At 28.4% G+C, this 19178-nt stretch overlaps 1 protein-coding gene across 1 annotated transcript in view; it reads right to left on the bottom strand.

Moving 5' to 3' along the window:
• Nucleotides 1-629: 629 nt before the first annotated feature.
• The window catches only part of LOC119665748 (homeobox protein 10-like), a 30901-nt gene continuing 12352 nt past the window's right edge, over nt 630-19178 (bottom strand). The window contains exons 3-6 of the mRNA XM_038074986.1: nt 17367-17612; nt 1238-1312; nt 878-1024; nt 630-806 (exon numbers count right to left, since the gene is read on the bottom strand). Coding sequence (XP_037930914.1) covers nt 630-806; nt 878-1024; nt 1238-1312; nt 17367-17612 — 645 coding nt within the window. The remainder of the gene's footprint in view (nt 807-877; nt 1025-1237; nt 1313-17366; nt 17613-19178) is intronic.

The raw sequence follows: 19178 nt of genomic DNA on the forward strand, positions 1-19178 counted from the left end.
TATCAGCGAAAACGTCATAATAGTTATGAGTAAGGTTTAGAAAGACCGGTATGTGCGCAGCCTACAATATATTTAGCATAGAATGTTCCTAATTTAAAAGCTTTGTATTTGATTTTTAAAATTTACTAAGTAAATCTCTGGGATTACGTAGAATTGCAGCATTTCTTAGAGCAGATCACATTTCAAAACAAGCTAACAAAAGTTGGGTTAATATTACTTCAGCAGCCTTAATTCATAGGATTCTAACTTAATTCATACGGCAGAAGCAGAAGTATCTAAGATAATAGTAGATGTAATGGGACACCGCTCTACAGGAGGACATGTAGTCAGGCTGGAACTGTTCTACCAAAACTTTTGTAGTACATACAGAAACGCCTGTATCTCTGTTGTATACTTATAAGTATAAATATTGTTGTTGTAGTCTATGGATATCTATGATGCAATTAATATATATATAAGTACAAATATTGTTGTTGTAGTCTATGGATATCGATGATGCAATTAATATGAAAGGAAGCTAATTGAATAGGATTCGGTTCTTCTTCCACTTTATCTAGCTACGTAAGTAAGTTTTTTTATTTATTTTTTATTTAACTTTGAACTAAAGAAAAATAAAGTTTAGTCAAACTTTAAAAATAACTTAAATTCATTAGTTTTAGAAAGAATGTATTGACTTTATATACAACATACCCATTAACAATATCTGATAAATCTTGTATATATAATTCTTCGGTGGATATTAGTTCATCTAAAGCACATCGACGTTTGTTTAATGCGGTTTCCGTATTATTATTTTCAGTATTATTCTGTTAAAAAGTAAATTTAAAAAATGTATTAATTAATTTATTAAATATTGATTTGTTATTAAGTTACTTACTTCATCATTATTATCAGTTACGTTGTTAACATTATTTGCATAACATAAATCCAGTTCCCCGCCACGTCCATTAGCTTCACTACTGCAGCTGGTGTTATTCATGTCATAGCTGGGATTAAGGAACTTCGAATTTTCTTCATGTTGTTCCTTTATTGAAACAAAAATATTTAAATATTAATTTGATGTAATTAATTTATATTAATGTAATAATTTATATTAATTAAACATGAACTTTTAATTAATAAGAATCAATTTGGCATTAAAATTATTTCATTCCGAATTATTCGGAATCAATAAATCAGAATTAATTGAGAATTATTTGAAATATATTGAAACTCAAATATAATTGAAAATACTCACTGTTGTCTCTTTGACAATTTGTACAATTTCATTCAAATCTAATGCAGGAGTGCCATCCATTTTACCAGTACTGGCCTGAAAAGAAAAATGGAAGAGATATGATTATGAAACACAGAATATAAATATGAAAGTCAAATATTTATTTTTAATTATTTTTACTAAGTTGAAATAATATCCTTGTTCTACAAACTAAATATTCTTTACAATTATTAATTAAAAATTTATTGAATAAACTTTATTTTTAGTAACTTTTTTAAATTTTTTTTTCGTTCCTCATATAAAAAGTCACAAATGCACGTCGTAGAAGCTACAAATTACAACTGCATCCTCTGTCAACGTCCACCGTAGGAACGTACTCAAAAGAAATGGATACTTCAAAGTTTCACAAATTATTGTCAAATAAAATTTGTTGTTTTAAATATAGAAAATATAGAAATTTCTTTCAAGGATATCAGCGAAGGAGAAAGCAAACGAGCAACGAATGCAAAGATAACTCATTGCTGGGTTCAACTCGAGCACAAAAAAATATCCAAAAGATTGATTTTCAACGAAGTTGAACATGAGTATGAGATACTTCCAACTTTTTTATATAAAAAGTTAGAAGCAGAAAACTTTTCTTACTTGTCGTATCAAAATTGTTTAACATATTAAAATGATGTCAAAAATAAAAATCAAAATGAAGCTCATTTACAAAATGTAGGAGAAGGAGGAGAAGGACGAGCATGTGACGTTTTAAGTGAAAAGGATCTAAATAATATTTGCTGTTTAAACAAAAGTAAATATATTTATTGGTAAATAAATTGACGATTTTTAAATAATTCCCGTTTTCTGTAAATAAAAGAAGACGTAAATAAGTGAAAATTCTCTAAATCAAACACTAAAGTAATCAAGAAAACGTTAATCCCCACTACTAAATGAAATTAATGTTAATTACTTTGTCAAGACAAACACTCACTTTCCTATTCACGTATGTAAGCAGTGCATAACGATATAAACCCCTTCACACCGCACATGTATGCAGGTAGTGCTCAACTTAGTTCACATATATAAATTAAGATGAAATTAAAGTAAATTAAAAAAGTGCGATTTAACTGCACTAAAAATTCAAATAAAAATGTGTGTTAGTGTTAAAGAGGATTTATGCTGAAGAAGTGTATTCGTATATGTTATATGGTTTATTCGAAAAATATTACGGTTTTCTTAAAAGAGTAATTTGTATCGAAATCCATAAGCAATTACATGCGTTGGTAAAGAAAATTCTTTAATATTAAAGAATGTTGAAATTTCAGGATATACTTTTTTATAAACAGAAGCCAAGTTATTGGGTTTGAAGAGACATTAATTTTGTATTAGCGGTACAAAAATAAGAATTAAAAGGTGATTTCTAGGTTATTTACTAGAAATTACAAGCGATGGCCTGATCAACACTATTAAACATTGATTGACTTTTAAATTTTAGTTTCTAAAGACAATGAAAAGAAAGTGTTTTACTATAGAATAGAAGGAAGTCGCGGTCCTGGGAAACGATAGTTTATGTAGCTTAATATTCTGCGACTGGGAGGTTGTAGACAGATTAAAGGTAGCAAATATGTTAGCTAACGTTTGTAACCGACAAAGCATTTAGAAGAAAAATAATATAGTTTCGCTATCAATAAAAAAAAGGATAATTATAGTCTTATGCTGGACAGAAAAGTCATCTGAATTTAAGAATATTATCAGCTTTACTGTTTGTAAGGAAATCAAATTAAATGAATCTGAGGGTATTTATAGTTTTAAAGTTCAAAAGAAAACAAATTTGGTAAATTGCAGGAAACTTATAGTTTTCTAGGAATTGTCGTTACCATTAAGAATAATGATTTTAATGTTTTTTTATGTTATATTACTTGACAGTACAGAGGAAAGTAACAGTCACTGAGAAGAAGAAGATGAATCTGAGAAAATAATTACAGTTTCATAGTTGTCAAGCAAACAAATTAGTTGAATTTAAGGACACAGTTAGTTTCATCCTTTATAAGGAAAACAAACTAAATGAATCTGGACTGTGAATCGTTCTTGAATCAAAGGACACTGATAGTTTCGCAGGAATTGTCGTTATCATTTAGGGTAAGGATTCCGATATCCTATTTTTTTACGTTAAATTACATTCTCTATACTAATTTAGGGATACTAATAGTTTCGACATGCATAAAATGGAATTTAATGGTCTTTAAGACAACATTATAAAGAGATCAATGTCATTTATTTCCTGAAATATATTCTATTTAAAGGTTTTTCGATTTGAACGGCGCGTGTACAAAATGCAATTTATGCACATTCCATCAAGGATATTCAAGGTTAATTAAGAAACCAGAAAGCAGTCGACGCACAAATTGAATTGATCACTATTTTAACGAATTACTTGAAAGTGTATATGGAATATACATAATATGTATGGAAACGTATAAGTGCTGCTGTTACAATATGTGAAAATTTGTATGAAATTTGCATTAATTACAGAATTGCAGTGTGTGAACGTGCCTTTCTCGCAATGAATTACACAATAGAACTAAACAAAACGTTGGAAGGGTCTCTCTATCCGAATATACGAGTATATCGACGTATGATTGCGTTCAAACTGCTAGGCTAATGACGTTAAGTAATTGTTTGAATTAATTAATATACATTCTATATATAATATATAGACTCTCAAACAGTGTGCAGTAGAGAATTTACGTTTTTATTTTTGGAATTTCGGAATTTATAGAATTATTTCAATTATTAAAGAATTTTTATAAATTTTAAATTATGATTATTTACTTTATGTTTATTTCTTAGTAAAAGTTTATTTACTAAAATCAAACAAAAATACAAATGTTTAAACATATGTTTTTATTTAGCTTAAATAAGTTCAGAAGTTTGGAATAAGTTTTTTTCTAATGAAAAATTTAAAGTTTCTAGAATAAAAATTTATGCACTTTTAATTTAACTAAACGCTCGCCACCTTCTTCGCACGGTTAATTTTATACTAAACAAAAGAACTTTATAAAATTGAAAAATAATATAAATTGCCTTCGTCACTGCAGATAAAATTGTGTCAAAATTCGTATGTTAACTTTATTTTTGTTTTGCTACAGTTTTTAATTTGCTTAGATACTTTAAGCTTTAAGATAAGAAGAAACCACATTTTAAAATATAAAGTGAAAAGTAACGGCGCGATACGGACTTCTATATTTCATATTTATTATATATTTTATATTGTGTTATAAATAAATAATAAAAAATAATGAAAAAAAAAATTTCTTACAAATAACAGTCGAAAGAAGCTAGTCATTACTATTGAATTTTTTTTTTACTTTTTCACTTGAATAAAGTATTTTTCCTTTTTAATTAAAAAAAAATATTTATTTTTATATTTCGCAATTTACACGATTTTATAAATAAAATTGTTTTCTTTATATTTCTTTTTAAATATTTTTGTTTTATAAATTTTTTAATGAAAAGAATTTATCAGAAGAAAAAAAACGTAAAATATTTTGTTTTATTGACGCTCAGTTCAGTGTATTCAGTATTTTAAACGCATTTCGATACGACCGACTTCGACAAGAGACTAAATTGACTAACTGCGACGAGCCAATTACGAATATAGCTATTCAATCTGAGCCAATCCAACCTAATAGACTTGGCTATGTACGCTAACTGAATGGCTGCTTGGTGTCAAAATCATCGAAAACGAGCGCGAGCATTCCGCCACTGTCTCATTAGGTACCCCCAAACTCAGCCACCCAAACACCCAAGCACCCAACCTCTCAATAACGACACATACAACCTCACTCCCACAATATTTTGAGTTTATTCTGAAGAGTGCGAAATGCTAAATGCTTTTCTTTATAGATCCGATTCTTTTTTTGGGGGTTTTGTTTGTTATTTTTGCTTGTACATTCGTCGTTGTTTATAATCAAATTTTTATATTTTAAAATTAATACTTAAATAAAGAAACAATTCAATTTTATTTATTTCAAATTGTATTCAAAACTCTGGCACATGTAGCGTTCCATGTACGCAGAGAATGACGATTTGGCGGCGGGCGGTAGATAAAAATTTTAAAATACGACGAGAAAATTTTGCAAAAAAAAAATTAATAAAATAAAATAAAAGAAGAAGACAATAAAATTATAAAATTTACCAAAAAAGGAAGTTAACTACAATGAATTTATTGGCATATTAAATGAGGAAACAATTAATACTAGGAAAAATGTTGCAATACAAAAAAAAAAAATTAAATTCAAGATTTTACTGTCTTTAGATGAATCCCGACCCCTGCCTAAGCATGGAGTACCGCATCATTAATAAGGATTCAAATATATAATAAGAAGCATTTGTTACTTAATAAGTAGACTTGTAAACTAATTATTAGATTCTTTAAAGCAGAAGGAATAAGTATACTACATAGTTATAATGATGGAAATATGTAGATATAAAAAAAAGAAGATATTTTGCTCTTAGTTTCGATTTTAGTTTTAACATTGAACATTTAACATTAACTATAATTCCACGTTTTTAGCGATTATTTTCATATTTTTATTTTAAATTAAGCATTTTAATCGATTTGAGACCAGTTAACATAGTTAAGTTGAGCACTGCCTACATGCAGGAGTGAACTGAAGAGTTTTACTTCATACTTGATTTGAGTTCAGTAAACAAGCAAATAATAAGTGACTTAATTAATGATGTTGACTATATTTTAATGTACTTCTCAATCAGGTAATAATTAGAAGTATTATTAAGACTAAAAAGAGATTAAAACGGGGCTTAAATTGAAATGCAAAAAGCTATAATTATAAAAGGAGAGGAGGAGAGAAAAAAGTAAAATAGAGAAAATAGAATAACAAACAGACGATTGGGAAATAAAAAAAATTGAGCGAGAAAGTAATAAGAATACATACATAGGTAAGTAGTAAAATGATGAGATAATGTAAGGGATCGGTGACGAGATGAAGAAAAGGAGGGAAGAATAAGAGGAAAGCAGAAAGAGTAAAAAGAAGAGAACAGAGAAACAGGAAAATGGAGGAAGAAAAAAAGAGAGAAGAAGAGGGAAAAGAAAAGAGAAGAAGCAAAGGGAAGAAGAGAAAAAAAAGAGCTTTTGTTTGAAAACTATAAAATATTTTTCAACACTTATATAACCGTTTCATTAAGACAGTTAAAAATTTGAGGATAAATATAATTGATTTTAAAGAATTGGTAGGCATTGAAGGGAAACATAATAATAGGTGTATTTACCAATACGTTACAAAAATTCTGTATTAATGTAATTGTTAACAAAGTTTAACGACACCGAATATACATACGCATGCAAACTGTAGATTCTGCGAATAGAATGAGGAGTCGGTCACATATGTGCTGTAAGAATGCTCTGTGTTCTTACGGAAGAGACAATAAAACTGTGTTGTTGTAGGTTCTATACTTCTTTTTATTGACGCAATAGGGCTTAGAGATCTACTCTAAAACCAGAAGGGCCACAATAGTCCGACAGTAATAGTAACAAAGTATAATTTTAAAAAGCAACATCACGCATATTAAAGTTTAAAAATATGATGGAACAACATACACCTATTAGTTCCTTGTCAATTTATACACAAATATTTGTATATTATACAGTGACCTACGAAATCTATTGAACAATCCCTGAAGAAATTTTCCTAAATCCCACACTGGACAAATATCTCCCGATTCAGACACCATATTCCATCAAATTTAATGAAAACTCAACAGGTAGATACAGGTCTTCAACTCTGTGTTCTATGTGCGTCCTTTAATCTCACCTTCGAATAGTGGAATAGTTATCAGGAGCGCGTCCAGTGACTAAAGGACTGAGTTATTTGAATTCTCTTCATTTTGCCATAATCACAATCCTATTGTAATGTAGTTAATTTAAATTGTCCAATTACTAGTTTTAGATTTGATATGATTTGTCAATTATGATAAAATTTTTTGTATTAGAATAGATAACATGAAAATTCTTAACTTTTGAAGAAAAATATATTTTAGGGCAAACATTGCTGCTCTTAGTCCCATTTCTTATTAAAATTAGTTTTTTACTGCATTATTTGTAGGGTGAATTTTTATGCTAAAATCACGCACAATAAACAATAAATAAATATATTTTTTTAAGATATCCGAAAACGTTTTTCGCAGTGCATTGGTAGTTGTGCTTTTTTGCTTGGAAACGGCATGAGTGCGTATCTGTGTTTGGATTGCTGGCTGGCATGTTTGATAGAACACTTATTTATACAAATATTTTTTGTTTTATAAAAATAAACAAATTAAAACGCAGAGCAAATAACAAAAACAAAAACAAAAAAAAAAGCGTTTCAGTAGCTAAATTAATGTGTCACATTTGTTATGTGCCATAAATTGCTAGCTTCGCTTGCAGATGCATGAGACCGGGAAGTATTCGGCATAAGTTTGGAATAGTAACTTTGTTTAATTTCTCTGTTACATGCACAATGGAAAGCAATAATTTGCATAAATGCTATCCACGTGATTTAATAGTAACTAACAAACATCCATTAAGATATAACAGAATGAAGGAATCCCTATGAAACACTCACGAGGTGTTAGAGACTACATGTCATACGATATTCAGTATTCAGAGTTTTTAAGGAGTCGTAGTTTATATTGAAGAAATTTTTATTTATAACAAAGTTGCAATATATATTATATATTAGTATATGGTAATTAATAATGTTTTTGTATCCATTAAGATATAACAGAATGAAGGAATCACTATGAAACACTCACGAGGTGTTAGAGACTACATGTCATACGATATTCAGAGTTTTTAAGGAGTCGTAGCTTATATTGAAAAAATTGTTATTTATAACAAAGTAGCAATATATATTATATATATGTATATGGTAATAAATAATGTTAGACTCTATTTTAATCTCAATATTAACATATATAAAATATAAAATTGTACTGTACTGTGTAGAAGTTTCGGGAAAAAATTTCGTAGTCATATTTTGAAAGTGTTTTAATTGTTTTGAAAGTGTTTAACTTGAACAGCTAATATTCTGTTAAAATATTTAAATTTCTCTATTTTAAGAAAAGGAATTTAGTAAAAGTCACGAAATATTTAAAATTAGGTCGTTATATCGAATATCTAGAAACGGAATTTGAATGCCAAAAAATTTTTGAACATGGAGATTGTTCTTATTAGAAATGTGAATTCTTACTAATTTTTACTAAATTTTGTTCAATTATTTTATATATAATATATAAATTAATTTTATACTTATATATATATCAGTACTACTTTTATATCTGGCTTTTTATTAGAAACGTAAATTCTTTAAATTTTATCTAATTCCATTGAACTATTTTTTATATTAAAAAAAAATTTATTTTTAAATTATCTTGTTCTAATATTAATATTTGTTTTAGTAGTTTTAAGAAATATAAGAACTATAAGTATCTATACTAGATATAGTACTATATAAAACCAATGCTAAAACAAAAGACGTAGTGTGTTAATTTATTTTAACACTATAGAAATGTCTTACGTTGGATGATGTATAAATATTTATTCGAGTATATTGGCAAATTTATTTTTGGACTTTAAAATATTCTATATAAAAAAAAAACAAAATTAAAAGTAATAAAATTATATGGTATCGAAGTTAAATATTACTTACATTCATATATTACAATGTCAAAAAAAGAAAATGAAAATAAAAATAATAACAATAACAATAACAATACAAAGCATCCATGCAAACAAAGAAGGTAAATAAATATTGTGGTAGGTAGGCAGATAGGTTGGAGTAGCGGCCTTGTTTCCAAAAAGCCCACTTGAGCTCAAATGATGGCTCATTGTGATACCACAGGAATAGCATTGGTACGTACATAGATTTAAATCAGTATACAGCCAACGACTCCAAAATGTAACGACTCCACCACTCCCCCATTAGGGAAAGGAAAACTAACCTTACAGTTCTATAAACTTGGCTAGATTCCTAATATTACAAGATGATAGCTCAGTCAGATCGGTGAGAAAAGAGGATCCGAATAATCCTCTTCTAGCTGAAAAATGACACTGACACATAACATGGAGCACGGTCTCCTCCTCATCCTCAGAGCCATAACCTCGACAAAAATCATTATAGGGTAGACCCAGTGGTAAATAAGAAAAAATATACTCTGTGGATAACCACCAATAGAACATTTATTAAATTTTCAAACTTTTAAATAATTTCTAAGTGATGTAGAATATTTTACATCTTTTAGTAAAATATTAAAAGATAGTTTAGTAAAGAATATATGTATGAGCATCTTATAAAAGCTATGCACTGTAACTTATATGAAAATATAACTATATATAAAATATATGAACAATTTTGTTAGATAAATATATTGTGGTATCTGCATACAGTTATTGATCTAATCACGAAGCTTATGAGGAATACAAAAATTAGTCAGTGAGATGGTTGAGATTCTGCAGAAACCCCTCAGCTATCAAGGAGTAAAGGTGCTCAGATGCACTAACTCGAAAAAGGCTTAACATAACATAAAATTTTCTAATGTGAACATAGAATATAATATTAGGTTATGCTAAATGTTGTATTAACTACAGTAACTGCTGACAGTTGCTAGAAATATCTGGGGCTATATTAGCTATAGTGAGTAAGATAAATCCGTAACTTAAGCGGGCTATTGTAATTTCATTGTACGTTGGGTATTATGTTATGTTTGGTTGAAATTGCATTTAAAAGAATATCATTAATTAGTCATAAAAAAATATATAATATATAATATTTAAAATTAAAAGTATTTAATCCTATAATCTTAACGTATTATTCATTGAAAATTATTTAAATTATTGTTTGAAATAAAGGGAAATTAAAGAAAAAAAAAATAAAATTAAAAATAATTATTTTTTATTAAAAAATATTTGTTATGTTTACATTAAAATATTTTATAATCAGAAAAGCATTTCAGTAGGTATGAATGTTCAGAAGAATTTAAGTAGAAGTAATATGTGGTCATTAATAAATATGACATGTAATACGCAGTAATTGGCTGATGATGTATTGTGACACTGAAAAATGCAAAAATTCAAAGAACATTGAAAATTTTTATTAATCATTTTTAAGTGAATTTTTTTGAAGCAAGGAAGCAATTTTCAGGAAGATTTGTTAAGAATTATTCAATTAATTAAGGACTAAATTGGACTAGATAGAATAATTTATTTTAAATAATTTACTTCCTTATAACATATTTGGCAACATAGAACCATAAATGCTTATTGAGAAAATCATGTACAATTTATTTTAAAATATAAAAACAAATATGTAGTATAAATGATATATATAAAAAAAAATATATTAAAAATAAAAATATTTACAGTTAATAAATTATAAAAAATATTTTTTCAAATAAATATAAATTATTTTTATGAAATATACAAAATATTTTCAAGAATACTTTTTTGGAGCAGTGATGAGATTAAGCACATACGAGTATATCTATATCTGAATTCTTGGTATACTAATTATATTATCGTTGCTACAAGTAAACATTATACATAGTTTTTAGATAATATCTTTTTCATTAGTTTTTGAGTTAATTGTATAAAATAATAATTTAAATATTTATGTTATTCCTAAGAAAAACATTTCCATAAGAATGTATAATTCTCAAAAATTGGTTGACTAAAACTAAAAAACTAATTTTAGTTAAAATTATGAATTTTTTATGATCTAATTGCAATTAAAATTCACCAAAATAATTATAACAGAAATTGGTTTCAAGTTAAAATAAAATAAATCAACTATATAGAGATCACAAGGCGAAGCTATATCGAAAACCCGACTTTTTTTCGGTTGCATTAGTCAGTTCATCTTATACTAATATCTTGCTTGGTGTATTTATTAGCTTGGGGGGTATTATTATTATTAATGTTGCCCCCTTCTAGATTTAGAGTAGGCATCTAAGCCCTGTTGTGCGTCAATAAAAATAGTATAGAACCTACTTGACAGAGTTTTACTGCCTCTTCCGTAAGAATATACATTTCCAGGAGTCTATTCCGTATGTGCATTAGCGCAGGGCATTCTAACAGCACATGTGCCGGTACCCAAAGAAGAGTATTTCTGGAGGTTAATTCTGGCAACTCTCTATTAGCGCACCATATTAATCTATCTATTAGTTTTGGAAGATGCTTCTGCTTCCTATTTTCATAATTGTATTAAAAGCTCTTTTCTGTCTTGTTAAAGACGTAATGAAAGATGTGCTACTTAGCACAATAGCATAAATAAATAATTACTTATATATAAATAATAATAATAAAATATATTTTGGGCTTTCCAGCACATTCGTAAATTTGTAAATTAACAGCTGTTATTAATTTCTTCACAACTTTTTACCACGAATAGCAAATGATAATATTTTTTCTAAAAGACTATTGTGCCAGAATAACAAAAATCTTTTGAAATGCTTTCAACTATCTTTACCAGAATTGCTCAGTTAATTTTAGTTGCCTGCCCAAACTCGTTGGCATTTCACATTTTAAAAAAGTAGGCTCAACTTAGAAGTGGCCAATTCTTCAAAAACTCTGTAAGAATTCTACAAATAAGTAGTGCGTATATTAGATTATATGCACTTCTAATATGTATATATGTAGATATTAATTTGTTGTGTTAAAACTAAATATATTAAATTCAAAAAATAATGCTTCTGGATTTATTGACAGTACCAGAGAAAACAGGACTATAATAACCTTTCGTGTGTAAATATCCTACACGCACTTCTAAGCTGCACTATCATAACTAAAAAATCTTTAGGTTTGCACTTCTTCTGATTTACCATAGAGTAAGATAAACTCATTACAGTTAACTAACTATTAAAAATAAAAACAAAAAACCTACATTATATGTTAATTGAGGGTAATGAACTTACATCGATAAAGAGAAATTGACTCATATGCGCTAGTTAGTTAACCTTTCAGATAAAAACTTCGCTTCAAAGGTGTAATAACTGTCGTAAGGTGAAACAAAGCTTGCTACTCTTGATAATGCTATTCTAATTAAAAATTAAATGAAGGGAGTGCCATGAATAGCGAACGTTAAATATCAACCTTCATTAATATGAGGGTCAAGTCGTTTAATTTTCAATAGATGCACCGCCAACCACATTAAATGGAAAACAGATAAAATAGGGGAAAATCTACAGAAAACAAAAGCATTTAATTAGTTCATACATGTATATTGTGGGTATAGGTATTGTTGGTAAATAGTTGGAACTGGGGTGCTATCACCTCAGAAACTGAGTCATTTACGCATTCGAACAGTGCGAAAATGTAAAGGTTATTGTAAACAAAATTTTTATGTGGCGTAGTTAAATATTTCCATGACTTTTAACGCCTTCAACTGAAACTAGTGTTATAATAAATAAAAAAAAATAAAAAAACAGTTCCACAAAGACCAAGAGAATATTGACAACAAGTCGCCAAAGCGGAAACCACGCATATTGATGACAAATTCACTGCGAATTATCGACGCCATTCAGAAAAGTTTGATTATTGAACGCAAGGACGTCCGCATTTTCTCTCTGCAGTGTTACTGTTTATCAAAGAGTTTTTGGCCTTCAATTTTCGTCAAGTCACACAACCAATACGATAAAATGAAATTGTCCAATTAAAAAGCTATAATATTTATAAGTAATTAAGAGCATTATTTATTTTATGATGAGGAAATGCAATAGGAAGAAGCACATGTTCAACAATTTTACAGCACACATCAAGTAAACAAAATATTCCCTCTTTTTATGAAAAAAAAAAAAAAAACAAGAAAAATATTAAAAATAAATCAGCAACAAGTCAACAAGTATAAGACGGATGTGTAATAGATCAATGAAAAATAAAAAAAAATTTAAGCCCATTTTTTGAATATGCGAGGTAATAGTGTAATAGTTCTCATGTGAGACACCAACTTTCAATATATTCAGATTCAAATCCTTTTTCAAAATATTGTGAAAAAGAATTTGAAGTATTTAATTCGCCCATCTTTTACCACTTGAACTTAGACGTGAATGTTATACACGTCATCTACTGTTAGATACAAAATCCAGTTAACAGCTACGAAAGTAGAATAAATAATACTTTCCTTGAAGTAGTATAAAGGACCCCTGTAATTTTTGTCTTTAAGTATCTTAGCTTAATGCTTTTAACTCACTAAATCATTGTTGATAGAAATATAAAAGAATAGCTGAAATAGGTCCACTGTTTAGAAGATTGGGACAAAAAAAAATGGTGCATGTGTATTGGATGTTGTTTAAACACTTTTTCTATAGCAACGTAGATCTAGCCAGAAGCAGACCAAATTTCTTAGACAAATACGTCTTGCTAGCATTAAAATGATAAACGTTATACGCTTTAGCAGTATATTGAAATAGCTCCATAAATAACAAGCACTTAAGTTTCCATAATAGGTAGTACATAGTATTATCATGGACCCCTGGGGTCTTAGTGAGTTGGTTAACTTGTCCAACTACCACAATAACCTTATTTAAATTGTAGATAATAAAACAGTAGTATCACAATGGGTCTGTAGGATCTAAATGATCTAAGTAATCTAAGTAGTAGAATCTAACTTGGTTGACTTGCCTAACAATAACCTACTCAAATTAGAGATAATGATACTATTTACTTGAAAAGTGAAAATATTGTTAACTTAATTGTCACTTAGAGCCTTAACTTTCTCACAAATACTTCTAGAAAGTCTTAGAGTAGAGCATATATATCTGATCATGTACTAATTCTATCTCTTTCTGGTCTACATATTTCTAAATTTAAAAAATACTATAATCAATTATGCATCAAATTTATTTAATTGTAAATAATGTTAATTAAATTTTTCTTAAGACTCTAAAGAAAAGAAAGAAATCTTTTTTAATAAGATAAGAAGCTGATAAGTATTACAGATACTCTTAAGAAATATTTGCATCAATATTTCTAGCAAGTCAAACATACAGTACAGTGCATACATACAGTAGAGCATAACTTTCTGATCATATGTCCATTCTATCTCTTTCTGGTTTACCTATTTCTAAATTTAAAAAGTTCTATTATCAATTATAATGCATCAACTTTTTTTAATAGTAAATAATTTGATTCATAAGAGCACAGGAATTTAATTTAAACATTGTAAGTTTTCTTGACAATCGTCTTAACAATAGTAAAACAGCAGCAATAAATAAATAAAATTTGTTTATCTAATTATATTTTCTTAAAATTACTAACAAATACTCGCAGCTATCGAAATAAAAGCCACAATATTAAAATTATAAATAAAACAGTGAACGGAGGAGGCGAGGATTTCTTAATCTATTTAGTGTGATTCTGTTTTTTTTTCCTATTTGTATTATTTTTAATTGACCATTTGTCGCGAGATTCTGTGGTGAGATTGAGAAAAAAACTATTTTTTGTTTAAGTGGTGAAATAAACTTGAAAACTTAAAGATTATATTGTGGTTAGTATACAATAATCAAGTGCAAAATTATAGCCTTGCACTACGGATTCTCCTCCGTTCGTTATACCCATTGAGTGGTTGATTGCTTGATACTTATTGCATCTGTTACTTCTTGATTTGTTGGCTTGTGTATCGCTTGAGATACTTATCGCTAGTCTTATTATTCAACTTGTGTACGTCATTGAGAAAAAGTGAGGTGAAGTATTGCGGAAATTGAAATTTCTCGGTCGTGATTAATCGAGAAGAAATTTTCTACTTGTATACATTTTTGCATTATCTACAGCAACAATTCATTGGAATTGTACCAATTGGCTTTGTGGTACAATTTTAATGATGTCAGAATTACTCTTCTTTTTCATAGTACACAAAAATGTTGCAGTAAATTAATATAAGGGGATTTTACCTTCCTTGAGTGAATGTGTCGGGAATATTTTTCCATTTTTTGAGAAAATAAAATTAATTCACACAGTTCACGCAATTTTTCAGTGTCAGAAAATAAAAGTCTAATATTATCAGTATAAATATTTCATTCATAAAATTTTTAAATTAGTTGTAAATTCTATTTATAAATATATTTATACAATATATAGATCTTTTCATTTTATATTGCAGAGAAAGTGGGGAATTTTCAATATTGCAGTTTTGACATTGAAAATGTCTTTTGTGTTATTACACATAAAAATTATATTGTTTTTCTTTTAATCGAACAGTGTCCACTAAAAACTATTATGGCATTATAGGTATATAGTGATGTATGTATAATACAGATTAACTGTTAGGTTAATTACTGTTTGTTGTATAGCCAGCTGGTTGTTAGCTGCTATTCCTTTGAAGCTATTTATAATTTTATTATTTTTTAAGCAATGTTAAAATTATTAACTCGTTGTTATCTTGCAGTTTCCGTAAAGGTTAAAGGATACTACCAGCATTTACTAGTATGGCCTAAGTAGGTAGCAGTGACATAAAACTTTTTTAAAGGAAGAAAATTTAAATTCTATAGATTTTTCATCAAACTGTGCTTCGAAATGATATTATAGCATAGAATAATGACAAACTCTGTCAATTGCTTGAGCGAAAAAATGGTAAGATCTTTTGTTGTCTACAAGTTAGTGACAGGTTCCGATTCGAATAAACCAAAAACTACCTAAGATTTACTCCAACATTTTAATTATTATAACGAATTAACATGCAGAAGTTGAACTAGTTTGGTGAAGTTATGAAGATGGATTTACCGGAAACGATGTTTGTAATGGCTGTTACAGTAAGAAGACGAAATGAGAAAGCCGTAGTTTTAATGGAGCATTAAAATTAAGGGAGCATTAAGCGTATTTAACGTAGGAGATTAAAAAAGACAAAGTGACATTTAAGCCAAATCGAAATCCAGTAACGAATTGATATGATCAGTAAAGATTATGTAAATAAAGATTATGTAAATAACGATTATGTAAAAAAAAATATTATCCGTCATATTTAAATAATTTAATTTAAAAAAAATTTATTCGCTTATTTTTCATCACTACTTTATAGTTAAGGACACTTAAGTGAGTCTCACTTAAAAAATGAAAAATTAGATATATCTATCTAGAAAATATTATAATGCGGAGATAAATGTGTTTGCTTTTCATTCTATAAAGTTCTGACCTTATATATATAGTATACATGTTCGTATAGGCTAATTTCATATAACATCACTTCGTCACTTTTTCTTTTACATTAACACTGACCATCTCTACCTTAAAGTCTTTAGATATTATTGCATTCATCAAAGCGTTTACTGCATTCATAAAGTTTTAAAAAGCCTAAAGATATTTTAAGCTGCTTTAATTTTTAATTTGTCATTATATTTATAAATTATATATTATAAGACAAATATAAAATATTTGTTATATTTTATAGGTCAATTTTATTTTAATTATATAGTAATGATTTGTTAACTTATTGGTTTAATTAAGATATTATTTAGAAAATCTACCTGATAGTATTTCAATTTAGTACAATTCCGATTTCCCGGGAACTTCGATTTGAGAATGCATTTGACTACAGTCGGCTGTTTCAAGAAAACAACTACGCTATATGCGGATATAACTTAGTTCTTGAGATATTGATATTCAAATTTGTAAACTTTTTATATTGATTACACTAACAAAAACGTAGCTTGCCCTAATACAGACTATTTCTAAATTAAGTATACAAAAGACGAGTTACAAATCAACGCGCCAAATATCTTTATTGAAATCTATTGTCAAATGGGCGCATCCGAGCTTGTAATTATAAGTTGATATACATCTAATTTTTAAATTATTCTTCAAAGTAATGCATAAGCGGTACCCTCAGAAATGAGCCTCTCTGTAGTGGTAGTGTTTTAGTCTGTACACTATATATTAATATATAATAGAGTCTAGCTCGATAAAAACAAACTTATTTAATTATACTTCACTTCACTTAATACTTCACTTATAATAACCTTTTATATATATGTATAACTGCTATAATCATAGTTAATCATTGCATTACATAGATTCACATTAAATAAATTTAAATTTTCTTTCTGATAACTATTTTTCTTGTTTCATTAATTTTCAATAGCGACTTTGCCAAACACCTATGCATAAATTCACTTCACTCACCGGTATTTCTTTTAAATCCTTTGCAAATGCAGGTGGTCCATTGGCGATTAAGTGTGGCTCTTGTATTGGTTTCATGGGTGGTGGCAATTCTAAACCGGCTTCCTCTTCTGCCTCGAAATCTTGCTGTGACGTATTGTGATGTGATGATGAAGTTGCATGTTGTGATGTAACGCCATAAGTGGTTGTGGTGGTGTGAAGACCACTGCTTGTGGTTTCATCTTCGTGTTCAGCATGCTTTTGAGGCAACTAAAGGAAATTATTTATAAAAATAATTATATATGTATAAATAAATGTATTATGTAAAATTTTTATTTATACATTAAGACCGAAAAGTTTTCGGAAATTCTCATTTAAAATTCGCGCGCTGTATATTTTTCGATATTTTAAGTTTATGTAGTTTGGCAGCACTAACCACAATTACTATTCCAAAAATGAGCGCGATCTGTCAGACAGTTCGTTTACGGCAGCTGTTGAAACCAGTTCACCTCAGTAGTGCGTTGCGAAAAAAACAATGGAAAAAAATATTGGACAAAGAGTTTGCATCAAATTTTGTGTTTCGAACGAAATTTCGTGTGCAGAATCGTTGCGAATGCTACAAAAGGCTTATGGGGAATCAGTTTTATCGAAAACTCAAGTTTATGAGTGGTACAAAGCCTTTCAGGACGGTCGTACGACCGTCGAAGACATTTCGCAACGCACTACTGAGGGGAACTGGTTTCAACAGCTGCCGTAAACGAACTGTCTGACAGATCGCGCTCATTTTTGGCATAGTAATTAAGGACAGTGCTGCCAAACTACATAAACTTAAAATATCGAAAAATATACAGCGCGCGAATTTTAAATGAGAATTTCCGAAAACTTTTCAGTCTTAATGTATACATATATTTTTAAACTTACTCTTAGACTCTTCTCTGAAGTCTTCTTGATAAGTGATTTTTCAGTTGACGGTTTTTCCACCTTACTCTGTGACAATTTACGTAGTGGTTGAGGTAACCATTTGCGCCTGAAATTAGAAAAAATAATTTAAATAAATTTATATTAATTTTTATAAAATAATAAAGAGACATTTTTATTTTTATTAATTTTACAATAAACGATAACAAGTGATAAAAACCGAACTGAACTGAACCATTTGGATAACTGCAAACAATTAATGATGTTTTCACATTCGATACACAAAATCAAACATGTAAAAAAAATCTTAATTGCAAAAACAGTAAATAAAAAAACAAAAATAAAACGAGAAAAAAAACTAATAAAACTAATAAGAGTAATAATACAAAATACACTTATATGTATCTTATATGTATCTAGTATATATTCAGATGTGGTTTTAGTATTTACAACAGCATTCTATTGTCTATAGTATGATTTTTTTATATTATTTGTATAATATTTGCGCTGTGGTAGTTATTCGTATTGTTGTTTTTTTTTTTTCGTTATATCTATAACTGTGTGTTTAATCAAGGGAGACGAGCAAACAAACGCCTCCGCCAATATCAATCCAAAAGTGGCTGCCTAGAAGTGTCGACAGCATGAGACTGTCTCCGGTCTTAATAAAACAAAATAATAATGCCAATAAAACCACTGAAAACATTAAAAAGATTCTTTAAGTGTGCGCAGAGCGAACGACACAGTACCAGCACAAAACCATAGAGCTTACAGCCCATGGCCCATAACTCACACCTCATACCTCATATTTTGTATCAAAGTCAACGTGCAAAATAAATTATAATGATCGCGTGCTGCTGAAGAAAAGTGCTCTTACAGTGGGCAAATAGTAGTATCTAAAAAAGTAGCTAAGTATATATA

Source organism: Teleopsis dalmanni, chromosome 1 (genome assembly GCF_002237135.1).
Source record: "Teleopsis dalmanni isolate 2A chromosome 1, ASM223713v2, whole genome shotgun sequence".
NCBI classification, from domain to species: Eukaryota; Metazoa; Arthropoda; class Insecta; order Diptera; family Diopsidae; genus Teleopsis; species Teleopsis dalmanni.